The 15834-nt window shown below is 36.6% G+C and overlaps 1 protein-coding gene across 1 annotated transcript; it reads left to right on the top strand.

Annotated features, from left to right (window-relative positions):
- Positions 1-372: 372 nt before the first annotated feature.
- LOC147563732 (MLP-like protein 28) lies at positions 373-6689 on the top strand. The gene is made up of 4 exons (XM_086658222.1): positions 373-595; positions 905-1206; positions 5909-6101; positions 6195-6689. Exons 1-4 carry the CDS (start codon positions 424-426, stop codon positions 6485-6487), a joined length of 960 nt encoding a protein of 319 aa, XP_086514348.1. The 5' UTR covers positions 373-423; the 3' UTR covers positions 6488-6689.
- The last annotated feature ends 9145 nt before the right edge of the window (positions 6690-15834 follow it).

Here is a 15834-nt window from a genome sequence, read left to right as displayed (position 1 = left end):
TTTGACTCGTGATTCCGTGGAGTTATGAATGTGCGGATTCATGATTCCGTCATCCAAACACACCATGAATGTAATTTAAGATCTTGCTTCACTGATATTTTTGAGTAATATTTTTCAATACGTCCATCGAGTTCCACACAATGCCATGCCGTGAAGATAGATTGAGAAACCCTAGAAGATTACAATGAAAAACAGGAGAGTTCTTAAAAAGGAAACAAAGTTCTACTAGGCTAACGACTAGTCATATACTTTTTAATAAATTAGTCGTTAAAGGAGTTCCCCAAAAATATATAAACAATAAGCCATCAGTTTGTTGTAGATGTTTTTCCTTTTCTATATAAACTCATTCCAGCAACATTCTTCTCATCATACAATCAATAAGCAAAATATTAATTTGGAGAACTAAGTGAGGAAGAGATAAAGATGATTGAGACACTTGAACGTGTAACTGAGGTTGAAGTCTCACCTGAGAAACTCTATAAGATATGGAAGGAAGATATTCATGACATACCAAAACATATTCCTCATTGTTACAAGAGTGTCGACCTTCTCGAAGACGGTGTTGCTCCAGTCAAGTTATGGCGTTATGTTTTCGGTAATATAATCCAATCAATGATTTTGTTATTAATTTTGTTTCATACTTATATTGCTTGCTTCTTACCAAGGTGGCATTTATTTTTTCTAGTTCAGATTTCACCGATTTCAGAATGTCGTATTTTTTGATTCGTACACTGAAAAAAAAAAAAGTTTGACATTAAATAAGTCCATTTTAAGAGTTTATTGTTTGAAATAACTGCGGTAACCCTAACCGAAATAAGTCATGATCTCAAACAATTTAGAAGAAAAACACCACATATATATGCTATTTACTTAACTATATATCATGACACGATGAAAAATGCAGGGGGTAAAACTTTATATGTGAAGGAGAAGACAATATTTGACGACGAGAAAAGATCGGTGAATCACGTCGTGCTGGATGGGGTCATTTTTAATGATTTCAAAAGTTTCGAGGCCAAGGCAACCATCTCTCCGAAAATAGTTGATGGTCATGTTAATGGGAGTTTGGTGAAATGGGAGCTGATATATGAGAAGAAAAATGAGAGTGTCCCTGATCCAACGGGTTATTTGGACTTCTTTGAACAAGCCACCACAGATATGGACGGTCAAATGCTCCTCGCTGAGAAGCTGCCTACTACAACTGCAGCATAATCACACACATATATATGTGTGTGTGTGTGTAAAAATAAAGCCATGGAGCTACCTTGTTTATTTCTTTGCCTGGAGCAATATCTTACTATGTCTGCTTTCTGTCAGTGTGTATCCCAGTACCTAAAAATATGTTTGGAGGTTGTGTACTAAATTGTTGTCAATTAAGAATGCAGTGTGGATTGGACTTATTAGTATGTTGACATCTTACGTGGCTTGTCAAGATTCGTGCCTTCGACGATCCTGACCTTTCGATGATTCTGATCTAGTACTAATTAAACAACGAACCGCGACAGACCACCTAAGATTTCTAGCCTGAGTCTACCTGATTCTCTAACATTACTCTTCTTTTAAAAAACTCACTTTACCACTATAAGTAGGTATGTAACACCCCAAATCCAGATTTCCACGTCGGCCGCCATGAAAACCTAAATTTAAAGTATTTCTCCGCATAACAGTAAACATATAGGATATACTCATCAAGGAGACAAATAGTATAGAACATGAAGCTCAAAAAGTAACAATAAATCAACTAATGAAACTTTATCAAGTTTCTCAAAACTCACAGGATGTCTCTAAATCATCGACACAAATGTCGGACAAGATAAAACATAAATAACACCAAATGTTTAGGAGATACAACTCCAAATAACTACCTAAAGAAAGAAAGAAACCCACTAAAGAAACTCCTCCAAGGCTAACTATGACTCAAGCAGGCGGCACTTCCCGATTTTCTTGTCCTGAAAAATAAAAGGTTGGGTCAGACCCCAACAAGTAGATTTCGAAACCTCTAAAGCCTCAATAGACAGTTTCAAGAGCTACCAAAACAAATAGACAACCACATATCATGTAAAGATGTCCAAGTATAGTATCCGAGTTGTGACCATTAGAAATAAAGTGCACCACATATGTAACAAACAACAAAAAGCGACATGACGAGTTGGTGTCCACCTTATGTAAGAGTGTGGTCCACAAGGTCATCCATTGTGTTAGCACCGACCGCATACGCTCCATACCTATATCACATCCGGTAGAGAGGGTCGAACCAACCACAAAACTCTTACAACCCTTCACCAACTCCATCACGTCACACATACATAATATCACACCATTTGTAATAAACAACCAAAAGCAATATGACAAGTTGGTATCCACGTTGTATGAGAGTGTGGTCCACAAGGTCATCCATTGTGTTAGCGCCGACCCGATACGCTCCATACCTATATCACATCCGGTAGAGAGGGTCGAACCAACCACAAAATTCTCACAACCCTCCACCAACTCCATCACATCAGACACATATAATAGCATCACACCACAACATACATAAATCAAAATCATATTCGTTTGTATATTGCGACATACGAGTTTCATATTTATAATGTTTGCAAGTAATAAATCAATGATGATAATAGCCTAAAATTCTCATATCATGTTGAGTTCTAGGACATGATCATGTATCTATATAAAGAGTATTGTCCAAGAGTGAGAGGCATCTAATTATAAGAGTTATATACTAAAATCATGGAAAATTAAGAGATTTAGCCCTAAATATCATTGTAATACATGAATCTAGCATGAAAATGTAAATGAAGATTGTATGTTTCATCAAGGATGTCATTATAGCAAATATCGTCAAAATCTAACACATAGATGAGATTCAAAGTGACCTAAAAATAAGTTTGTAGGAATATAAATCTACTACTTATAGTATATATATTTGTGTCAAGGACCCTAATCTATGTTCAAGTAATACTAAAATCTAGGGTTTGTAGTTTCATCTAGTTTGTCTAGGTTTATCTATAAAAATGACTATTCAAGCCCTAGAGAGATAGAAATCTACCTTAGATCCAAAGCAAGCCAAGCTCCACACCAAGAACAACAAAGAAAATCACCAAACTTTGATCCCTCCTTCTCCTTCACTTTGCCCTAGTTTTCTCTCTCTAGAACCAAAATCTCTATCTCTATCTCTAGCACTTGTTGTTATAAAAGAAGAGGAATGAAGGGAAGTAAAGTAGTAGTGGTAGGGTTAAAAGGATTAATATGGGGTTTGAGGCAATATAGGAGGGAAGCAAATCATCTTCCCATTTTCTCACTCTAGTGTAGGCAACCACAAACTCACGGCAGCAAGAGAAATGGAAGTGAGGGATGATGGTCTAGGGTTTTTTTTTGCCAGCGCTTTGGGGAAAGCTAAATAGTTTCCGAGGTGTGAAGACTTGGTCAAAAATTGGTCAATTTTGTTTGACAATTTTATTTAGGGGGAAAGCAACATAGCTTCTCCACCTCAGCTCTCTCTGTCTCTCCACCTCAGCTCTCTCTCTCTCTCTCCACCTCACCTCACTCTCTCTCCACCTCACCTCTTTCTCTTCTCCGATTAGGTCGTCGGCCGGAAAATTTTCCGGCCGGCGACCTAATCGGAGAAGACAAAGAGGTGAGGTGGAGAGAGATTGAGGTGAGGTGGAGTGTTTTTTTATCTCCCCTTAAAATTTATTTTCTCAAAAAATTTCTAAAATTCTACATACTCCCTTTAAAATTTCACACCCCGAAAACTATTTAGCGTTCCTCAAAGCGCTGGCCTTTTTTTTATTTCAAGTGATCCTACTGCAGGCAACCCAAAATATTACTAGGGGCACTACAAGGTATAACTAGTACGGATTGGCTAGGAAATTTTGTGAAGTAAACATTATTTAGGACATATTAGCTGGGTACCAACGGTTTTGAATTGGAGGTCGACAAACAATAAAGATTCAAGATCATTATTTACGGAGAGTTATTAAAATAGACAGGAACAATTTTATAAAATATATTGTTTATAACTTGAACTATTTATTTCAGGATCTGGGGGCGGTAAGACCAAAATAAAATATATAATAGATTTAAGGTCCAAACTTGATATAAAATAGGTAGAAAGTGTATGTTTTGTGAATATTTGTTTTTTTCCTCGTACAAATACACAAATGTATCACTAATGTGTCAACAGTATAGTGAATTGGTAGAAATAGGTTTGCTTTATAAGCAACTCAAACCATTGAATAAAAGAAATTAAAAGACAAATACAAAAAAAAAATTGAATTTTATTTTTTATTGAGAATTCAGCTACGATCTACGTTAGTCGTTGCAAGGCATTATTTATACATCATGAAGATGTGATACACACGATAACCGCCTAATTAAACCATGAATGAAAATGCCTAAAGCCCGACAACATGAAAGAAGCCTAAAGCCCGACCAATTTATTACATTAATTACTTTATTTTAATGCCTAAATTACATGGGATAAATCTTGATTACAAACTGCTTCTAGCAAGACTTCATCCTACGATCTCATGGGCTTAAGAGGGGTTCCAACCACTACACCAAAGGCCGGTGAACAAAAAAAAACTTACCCAACGCAGACACTTTACCAGACTCTAAGTTCTTCTAATAAACTCACTTACATCTAATTAGTAGCAAAATTGAATACTAATAAAACGAAAAATACAAAAAACGTGATGAACATGAAGAACAATAAAATCATGAAGAATGTTGAAAGTGTCTTGAATATAGGTCGATATCTAATCAGGTTTGCGACCCGCTAAACCGCTTTCAGGAATTTTTGGACCCGTTTAGCAGGATTGATCTCAAAAGCAGGGTTGATCTTGGAGCCAAAGCATCTGTTAAGGCGGTTATCAGTGTAGTATCCATGTATATTTCTGAATTAGAAAGAGAGAGGGTGTGGGGTTAGGGTTTTCAGCGGGCTATATAAACTAAAACCATAATGATATTTTTGCATTCCTATGAATCCCTTTCTGTAACTTGTAACTCTTATCATACTGAAAATCATCGGGTCGTTGTTCGTCGTGAAGTAATAACAATCTGAACCACGTAAATCTCTTGTGTTCAGTGTGATTGTTTATTTTTCTGGTTACTCTCATTAGTTACTTGTTCTTCATCACAAACAGAGAACATGAATATCCAAAAACAATCGACAAACATCAATAAACCAATAGCTAAACCAACATAGTTTCTTGATCAAACTTGAGTAATTTCATGGTGACACATGTTAAGTCATAAATTTATTTGACAAGTATAAACCGATTTCAGCGTTTCACTTACAAAAATAAAAAGAACCTGTTAATATTTGTATGAAATTCAAAAATATGTTAGGGAAAAAAATTAAATGAGAAGGACAACAGTAAGAATCATGGCATTTAAGTCCATATCTGCCTTTCTATTTAAACATAGTTGGTTATGAAATTGTATGTTTGGTATAGAACTATTCTCAAAAGGGAAATGATAAAGTTACAAAAGATTTTGACAAAAAAAAGTTCCCAGCTGATGTGGCGGGTGTGGTTTCAAACTTTGACCAAATCTAGGCCGTTGAGAGATGAAAATCACAACCGCCACATCAGCTGGGATTTTTTTTTTGTCAAAATCTTTTGTGATTCTAGCATCTCTCTTCTCAAAAACCAAGCAGTAAAAAACATCTCAACCCTACTAGGAGAAAGGAGGTAGTAAGGACAAATATATTAGGTCTAACTAAGACAATCTGTTCAAAATTTCCTTCATTAGTTAATGAACTACCTAACCATTAGCTTCACGTAAATCTCGTTGCTTTAAGATGTCTTAGCTATTTTTCCTTTCTATATAAACCCATCCATCATTCTTCTAACAATACAAAACAATAACCAAACCAATTAGCAAGAAAGATTCAAGTTAGAACAAGATGATTGGAAGACTTGAAGTTGTAAACGAGGTTGAGTGCCCAGCTGACAAGCTTTATAAGTTGTGGAAGGACGATGTTCATGAAATACCAAAACATATTCCTCATATTTACAAAAGCGTTGAAATTCTTGAAGACGGTGACCATGGAGCGGGTGTTTCCCCTGTCAAGTTCTGGCATTATGCCTTTGGTAATATTATCTAATTAATGATGCCTTGATGCTTATACCGTTTTATTCTTTTTTAGTATTTTTGTTTTAATATAATGAGATGAATATATGCAGGGGGTAGAGTTATAAATGTGAAGGAGAAGACGGTGGTGAACGATGAGGAGAGATCTGTAAATCATGTCGTCTTGGACGGGGATGTTTTTAATACTTTCAAGAGCTTCCAGGCCAAAGTTACAACCACTCCAAGAGTAATTGATGGTAAAGTTGATGGGAGTTTGGTGAAATGGGAACTTATATATGAGAAGAAGAGTGAAGATGTCCCTGATCCCTATGATTATTTAGCCTGGTTTGAACAAATCACTAAAGATCTCAACTCTGAATTTCACCTCAAGAAGGGGGGTGTCTAAGATAATTGTAGTAGCAATTAAGCATGGAGGTACCTTGTTTATGTCTTTGCCTGTTTGAAGTACTCGTATCTTCGTAGTTGTTTTGCTTGGTTTTTGGGTTTATATCCCAAAACCTAATAATGGGTTATGTAATTTGTAACAAAGAGTGCAGTGTGAAGTCTATTACTATTATATAACCCTAAAGTCTTATGATTTGTTTAAAGTTAGAGGGGTGCCCCTTCCGAACAACATATATTTTCTTTATTAGCACGGCTACATGGCCGGATATTGTTGCTCTACCGACGATGTTTCATGCCTATTTTCACTCCTAGACAGCCACATCCTCATTCAGGCCAAGATATGGCACAATTATCGGCCATCTAGACTTTTCCTTTCTTTGTCCGCACGCTTGCAAATATATGGTTGCAGGTTAAGGTGGTCACAATGACAAGGATGGTGATATGTTTACTTATAATGACGATGATGTGAATTAGTATAACGAGACCATGAATAGTCTTGAAATAATTTGATTATTAATAGCTTTTGGTGTATTGATATGGTTTACGTTTCATCATATTTTATAATTATAAAAAAATAAAACTAGAACTATTAGGAAACTAGAAAAACAATAAAGATAAATTTATAGTAGTATTGATTTAGTACTCTTTCGAGTCAGGTTCCTCTTCTTCTGAGTTTTCTTCTCTTAATTCTCTTACATTTACCAAGTATGTTGAGCAATATTCTTAAGTAAAGATGACACTGATTTTACTTAGAAATTAACACAAAACATGTATGAGGAAGTGTATGATAATTTGACATTTAAATTTAAGGGCCCTCTCATTTTTGTTAAAAGGGTCCCCTCGATGATTATGTACCAAGTGAAATTGTTTACGGAGAGGCCTTTTAACAAAATTGGGAAGACCCTGTAAAACTTACCTTAAATTTATATGTGGACTCTTCTAAATATTGGTTTCGACATTCGTAATCTTAGAGTCTAAAACTATCTATAAGGGAGGCCTGGGATTAGATTAAGACATTTTAAGATATACAAATATTCAATAATGTAGTAGATTGGAGAGTCTACAAATGGTTGAGGAACTAAACCACATAATCGTTGCAAAATTAAAAGAGGTGTGGTTGGGATATTAAAAGACATCTCACTAGAAATATTCAATTTTCATTTTTCATATTATTAAAATTTGTATAAGAAGATGAAGTTGATGAAACCACGATAATACTAATTAATAATAATAATAATAATAACAATAAAATATAATATAATATAATAAAATCGTTGTCAACAATACTTTAAAGAGATCTCAAATATGTCTACGAGATGTGAGTCACCATCCAATCAAACTACCCCACCTTAGTTTTGTCCAATTCAAAATTTCATTTGTCCTATACAATCAAACTACCCCACCTTAGTTTTGTCCAATTCAAAATTTCATTTGTCCTATACAATCAAACTACCCCACCTTAGTTTTGTCCAATTCTAAATTTCATTCGGGACAGATACGACAAATCTTAAGATCTCTTGATGCAAGCAGAGAGGTATATCTTATACCTCCCATCATCCAAAGATTTTTCATTATTTTAAAAATAACAAGATTGTGCAAATATGATAGACAATCATACATTATGTATAATTTGAATATGGTTGTGATTGTCATAAGTTATTGTAAAGACACTCTGCATCTTAAAACCCATATAAAGTATCCTACATTATTCATATTCGGTCGTAATTCTCTACATAATATTCATATTCTTAAGGACATTCTTAATACTTTTAGTGTGTCATCAGGTCAAATGATCAATTACAAGAAATCTAATATCTTCTACTCCAAGAATTCTCATCCGAAATTCAAGCGTCTTATTATGCGCTCCCTTAAAGTTAAGAATGCGTCCACCTCGGATAAATACTTAGGGGCGCAGCTTTTCATTGGAGCAAATAAGACTAAAGCTTTCAATGACATCCTTCTTCATATCAAAGCCAAATTAGAGAAATGGAATCACTCTTTCCTTTCTCAAGCTGGGCGCACTGTTGTTATCTCAACAATAGTTGCAGCCGTACCCCGATACCAAATGCAATGCTTTGCCATTCCTAAAGGCATATGCAAGAGCATTACGACTATTCAAAAGTCGTTCTGGTGGGGTAAGTCTAGAGGCATTTATACGAAATCTTGGTCTTCCATTTGTATGCCCAAATCCATGGGAGGGCTTGGTATACATCTACCTGAGTTAGATAATAAAGCTATGCTCAGTAAGCTCGCTTGGAGGATTAAATCGGAGCCCAATGCTATGTGGGTCCGTTTCCTAAAAGCTAAATATTTTCCTCATACAGAGAATCCTGGTCCAGTCAAGCCACATCACTCGTGGATATGGAAGACTATTAGAAAGCAATTACACCAGATTGAAGATTTCACTACTTGGGAGGTCCACAATGGAGAGAACATCAATATTTGGACTGATAGCTGGATTCCTGACATCAATAATCCTCAAATCCATAGTAGTGAACCCACAGTGACAAAGGTTTCTCAATTAATCAGTAATAACAAGTGGAATGAAGAGGTCCTCACTAGTAACTTTGATAATAATACCTATAACCTTATTAAATCCATCCCCATCGATGAAACGGGGGTGGATCAAAGAATTTGAACGCTTACTAAATCGGGTAAGTTTACAGTTAAATCCATGTATAACTACCTTTGCACTAGTATGAATTCTCCCCCTCCACTTAACCCTAACTGGAAATTTATTTGGTCTCTCCCTACTATACCCAGAATACAAAATTTCATTTGGAAAATATGTACTAAATCCCTTCCAGTGAGGAAAAGAATTGGTAAATATATTAACAATAACCTGGTTTGCCCTAACTGTAATGAAATTGAATCTATTGAGCATGCGCTACTTCACTGTCCTCTTGCTAGAAATATCTGGTTCTATTTCAATATCGTAACAGAGAATATTATGAATGTTACAGAATGGATTTTTTCATGGGAGCACACACCTCCTTTCAATGAACCTTCATACCAGAATCTGTTAGCCACTATCCTGTGGATAATTTGGAAAATCAGATGTGATCACTGTTTTCAATATGATATTAATTCTCTATCTCAGATTATTAATATGATTCAGGCTTTTCCAAAAAATATTATCACTCTTCCTAGCATGAATACACAATTGCAAGGAAAATGGAACCCTCCAGAACCAAATTGGCTGAAAATTAATGTTGATGCTTCTTTTATCAATGTGCATGATATTACAGGAATTAGCCTAATTATCCATAATTCTGAATCTAAATTCATAGAAGCTCATACGAGTATTACGAGAGGCAGAAATAGTGTAGAAGGAGAGGCAATTGCAATTCTCGAGGGCCTGGTATGGGCGGTAGAACATGATTATAATAATATTATTATTGAAAGTGATAATATAAATATCATACATAACATTCAGAATACTAAGCATGAAGTTCAATGGCAGTCTAGAATCCATCTTCGTAAAATTCAGGAGGTAAAACGCAAGATTCATATGGTGAAATTCAGTTACACTAATCGTAGATTCAACTCTCCGGCGGATAAGCTTGCTAAATGGGCAGAAAGAAGAATAAATCGAAGACTTGGAGCAGAATTCCTTATTTTATGGTTTCTTTCTATTGTAATGACACTTTATTAGCTTAATAATATTTGTATCTCTTAACAAAAAAAAAATAATATAAAGTATCCTACATGCCATTATTTTTAGAATTATTAACATAGAATCAATAAATTATGGAATTTTACATCCACTGAACATTAAATCAGTGACCTCAAGATTTTTAGAGTGAATACACTACCGTTGGAGCAAGACTACAACTATCCATCAAAAGATTGTGGAAAATGCACTGACCTAGTAAGTCAAAGCCAATTTCAGAGAGAAATTGATGCAGGCGCATAGGCGTGTGGGCCCACGTCCACGCGTGCCCACATCCTATTGAGTCATAATAGTAGTTTATTTAGTAGAAGAGAAGTTACTTTAATTTGATATTTCTTTATTTTTAAAGTTTCTATGTTTGAGTAGTTTATTATTTTAGGAATCTTAGTTTGAGTCTATCTAGGAAGGTTTATTATCTTATAAAAGAAGATTTAGTCTATGTTATTATTCACCTTGAAGAGAAAAACAATTGAAGTTATTAAGAATTTAAGTTTAGTTTATCGTTTCTTACAGTTTTCTTTAATTGTTCTTAGTTTATTTTATTGTTCTTTAATTATTCCGCTGCGTCTACATCAAGTGGTATTCAGAGCCATTTTTTTTAACCAATCACAATGGTTAATCCTACCGTTCATACTCCAACAATCAAAGAGAAGACACCAACTTTTGCCTCCGAATGGGACAACATCAACAAAAAGTTATCCTCGGTTACAAAATTGGAAGAAGCTTTCGAAAATCACAAGAAGGAAACTATGGAAAAATTCGATCAAGTCAATGATTCGATCATGAAGCATCATTACCACTTCCATTCAAGCATCATTACCACTTCCAACCACAACACCAACTTCAAATTCCCTACTTGGACAACCTAACACTACCCCAATCCCGATTCACATCAACCCTACATCACCACTATCACCGGTTTTCCCACTCACATACATAAACCCCACAACACCACCTTTCTCCTTCAACGAACAACTAACATCGAACAAACCCGAATCGTTCTCCCATTATTCCACTACCAACCCAAGTACCACCCAACCACACCCCTTTCAAACACCAAGGCAATACTATTCACCGAACACCACCCCACTCGAAACCCAAACCCAAAGCCACCGAACCGAACCCTCACGGCCCAACATGGATACACCTATTCGCCAACACTCTCGTGCCATCTCTCCACATCTCACGCCCAACCGAGGAACACCCTCTCCTCACCAACAAACCGATAATCACCACCCCTCCCATCAACACGAACCGGAAACCGTCAACCACCCAACCCATGATTTTACCGATATCTACAACCCTAACCGAACCCGTATACCCGAACCGGTACTGAAACGACCCACTCCAAACCGAGACATAGGGTTCCCATTAAACAATACCCAAAACCGAGAAGACCAATTTGAGCCCGACTACACCCCTTACCATCATGAAGCCCGTCAACCTAACCGATCCCACTTTTATGAACCGGCTAGATTCAAAAACCGACCAATCTTTACGGAACCACATCATAACGGTTCCATGCAACGTAACCGTTATATTCGTCCCCGTCCCAAGTATAATGATCCGGATGACTATCACCTAGAGGATGATCACGATTCTCCACCACCTTCTTCTATGTACCGTGTCCGTATGGACGTCCCGGCTTATGACGGTTCCATCAACATTGAAAACTTTTTGGATTATATAGCTCGAATGGAAATCTTCTTTGATGTTATGCAGGTTTATGGACAAGAACAGGTTAGATGTGTCACTGGCTATCTTTCGAAAACAGCTTTAACATGGTGGAAACAAGAATCTGAACAACGACGGTTATCAAATCTTCCTCCCATATCCTCGTGGTCTGAACTTAAACCACTTATGATGGCCCGTTTCCTCCCTCCCGATTATGAAAATCAGTTATGTCTGGAATATCTTCGTTGTCGTCAAGGACGACGTTCAGTTGAGGAATATGCCTCCGAATTTCAGCGTTTATGTACTCGGCTTAATCTACCCGATACTGAATCCATGAAATTGGAAAAATTTAAGGATGGTCTTCGAGGTGACATTAAGGATCTTGTCAACCTCCGTCCTTTCTCTTCCGTATCGGAATGTATTAGTGTGGCTCGATCTTTTGAATCGGATTCTAGATCTATTTTCAGGGGGAACTACAACCGTCCTAATTATGTTCGACAACCTACAGATGATACTGATCTTTCGAAACAAACGGATGACGGAGCTAAGATTGTTCCTGAAAATCCTTACAAAAAACAACCTCCAGGTAAGTGTTATCGTTGCTTTGAGACAGGTCACTATTCTAATAATTGCCCATTACGTGGTAAGGCAAATTTAGTGGAAAAACAGGATTACTTGGATGAGGAGACCGATCATGTCAATATTGACCCGGATTCAGGTGACCGTGTTATGTTAGTAACTCGTCGGGTACTTTTTACTCCTCTTGAACATGACCTTTCTCAACGGAAAAATTTATTTGTTGCACGAGGAACGGTCTTGAACAAAGTTTGTACGATTGTTATTGATAATGGTTGTGTGGAAAATTTGATTTCTTCCAAACTTGTGGCTTACTTGGGTATTCCTACTATTCCTAAACCACACCCATATCATACTGCTTGGATTCAATCTGGTACTGCAACCCGTGTTAATCGAATGTGTACCTTTTTCCTCTCTTTTGGCTCTTTCTATTTATCTGACATTACTTGTGATGTTACCGATATGGATCTTTGTCAGATTATTTTGGGACGTCCTTGGCAGTCGGATGTGGATGCTATTTACAAGGGCCGTTTGAACGTTTATGAATTTCCATGGATGAAGAAGATTATCACATTGTTATCGATTACGAAAGGATCTGATGAACTTGCTTCCATCCTACAATCGGTTCGGGACGAACCTTCTGGGGAACAGGGTGCTGATGCAGGCGCATACGCGTGTGGGCCCACGTCCACGCGTGCCCACACCCTATTGAGTCATAATAGTAGTTTATTTAGTAGAAGATAAGTTACTTTAATTTGATATTTCTTTATTTTTAAAGTTTCTATGTTTGAGTAGTTTATTATTTTAGGAATACTAGTTTGAGTCTATCTAGGAAGGTTTATTATCTTATAAAAGGAGATCTAGTCTATGTTATTATTCACCTTGAAGAGAAAAACAATTGAAGTTATTAAGAATTTAAGTTTAGTTTATCGTTTCTACAGTTTTCTTTAATTGTTCTTAGTTTATTTTATTGTTCTTTAATTATTCCGCTGCGTCTACATCAGAAATCCAAATCGACGTCCTCGTTGGTAGGTCAAATTTATCTAGATCTCCCTCCCAAATCAAGAAAACACCTCCGCCCTTGATTTGTATCCTTTCTCATACCTGTCTGGGTTTTCGGTAGCTCTAGCATGACTGAAAGATTTTTACACCCGTCCCATCAAAAGATTTTGACGTCGAAAGACACTTTTACTCCCATACAAAATCAATTCGACATACCTAGTTGAACTAACATTGACAAATTTTGAAGATGAGACCCCTCACCAACTTATTATCACCATCACGTCACGTGATGGCAATCGCGGATTTACATATAGGTGAACCTAGGTTATAGCGTCCCCTCGCTTTTACCGAAATATATATGAATTTCATATTCAGCATATTCCGAAAAGTTATCAATTTTCCTTAAAGTGTATAAAAGAAAAAGTTAAAACACTACCAAAATATGTGTCTTTGATCTTTCATTAAGAATTTTGCTATTTAAAATCCCAATCTTTTGCCTCAGAAATTGCATCTTGTTTTGAGGTTGAAGAGGTGGGAAAATAATATATTAATGAATAGGAAATGCTAAAACCACAAAAGATTTTGACAAAAGAACTTACCCAGCTGATTTGGCGGTTTTGATTTGAAAGTTTGACTAAATCTAGATCGTTAAGAGATGAATAACTACATATATTCAACACTAAAACCACCATGCTACGGTCTCAAATTTGAACTAATTTTTCTAAGATTATTAGGAAAAATTAAACAAAAATTAGTCTTAGGTGCTGTTTGTTTTTTTGTTTTTCAGATCTGAAATCTGAATTGAAACCCAATTCAGATTTCAGATGTTTGGTTTTTCAATATAAGAAAATCTGAAAATATCACTGAATTGGGCAATGGTCTGAATGGGCTGAAAAAGTACCAACATATTTCAGACTTCAAAACAAGTCTGAAATATGAACCCAACTTCTGAAATATGTCAAAAGACGCTTCTATCCTTATGATTTAACAAAATCTGGTCTCATGTCCAAATCTCACCACCGGCAATACCAACAGCAAGACCACCACCACCACCGGAAAACTACTACCACCGTCGGCAAAATCATCAGCATAAGCTACCAACAGCACCACTGCAGAGGCGCAGCCCACCGCCACCACAGAAGAGATACAAACCACACCACCACCACAAAAGAGAGACAGACCAAACCACCACCACCACCACCACCATCACAACACCGACACCACCACAACCCAGAACGCCACCACATACTACGACCAGAAACCCTAAATGATTTCTTTTTTTTTGTTGAACCCTAACTAATTTCTTCCTCTCCAACTTCATTAATAGCCTTTCAACAAAAACAAAACTTTATTAGTGGCTTCTTCCAATACCCCCACTGATTTCGTGGTATGTTCTTTATGCGATGCTCCGGCGAGAGGGTTGGAGAGAAATCCGCGAGAGGGTTAGAGAGACAGAGATCCGGCGAGAGCCAGTGAAAACTTTCGATTGGTTAGAGAAAGAGAGAGAGGGTCGACGAGACCTACCCACCGGTCAGAGAGAGAGAGATCCGGCGAGTGTTTTCCACAGAGGTTTTAGAACAGATATAGTTCCGACTAGAGAGTTCAGGCGGAGAGAGGCAGAGAGAACCTGATATTTTGACTAAAGATGAAAACCCTAAGTTTTCTAACATTTTATTAGGGCAAACAAACACTAGGGTCTGTTTGGTGTAACATATAGATGAAGGGTACATTTGTCAATTCTTTATTCAGATCCAATGATTCAGATTTTAGAAAACAAACATCTAATCAACAAATAATTCAGCTAATTTCAGATTCAGTCAATTCAGTTCAGCCAATTCAGATTCAGACACATTTAAAAAAACAAACACAACCTTAGATTATAGCCTTCCCTGAACCAATACCTTAAATCCACCACTGCCAATTCCACAACCAATATCAAATAATATAACTCCATATTATGGACTTTGCATTTAGATATAGATACAAATATTGAAACCATAATTACAAATACAGAAACTCCATAGACAAGCCGTTGGATCAAGTTTTATTTTGAGAACGTTGACCTGGCATGATGCGACCATTTCTCAATCTTGTTGCCCGATTAATAGGGGTTCAGTGGAACTGTGGAAGTGTCCCATTGTCTATGGACATCTTCTGGCCATACACTACCAGTCTAACACATCTCTACATTTTTTTTGTTGAACACACTATAATTTCAATTGGTAGCAGTAGTTTAAACCCTTCCGTTCTCAAGTTTTTAAAGCCTAAAGCCTTCAGCCTAGGGGTGTATCCGAGTCGAACATTTAACGAGATGCTTGAACTTGGTTCGACTATTGTTCGTGTTCAATTCGAAGATTAACGAGTACGAACTTGATCATTCTTTAGTGTATCTCGAACTACTCGTGAACAACTCGTCTAACATA

Source organism: Eschscholzia californica, unplaced genomic scaffold (genome assembly GCF_041429995.1).
Source record: "Eschscholzia californica isolate CP2 unplaced genomic scaffold, dmEscCali1.0.p SCAF_1, whole genome shotgun sequence".
Lineage (NCBI taxonomy): Eukaryota > Viridiplantae > Streptophyta > Magnoliopsida > Ranunculales > Papaveraceae > Eschscholzia > Eschscholzia californica.
The sequence above is the reverse complement of the archived record's forward strand: the minus strand, read 5'-3'. Positions and strand labels throughout refer to the sequence as shown.

Bases quoted from the DNA above. Each gene is read 5' to 3' on its own strand.
- LOC147563732 (XM_086658222.1), top strand. From the start codon at position 424: ATGATTGAGACACTTGAACGTGTAACTGAGGTTGAAGTCTCACCTGAG. The intron at 596-904 runs GTAATATAATCC...TGAAAAATGCAG, and splicing joins GTTATGGCGTTATGTTTTCG to GGGGTAAAACTTTATATGTG. The intron at 6,102-6,194 runs GTAATATTATCT...GAATATATGCAG, and splicing joins GTTCTGGCATTATGCCTTTG to GGGGTAGAGTTATAAATGTG.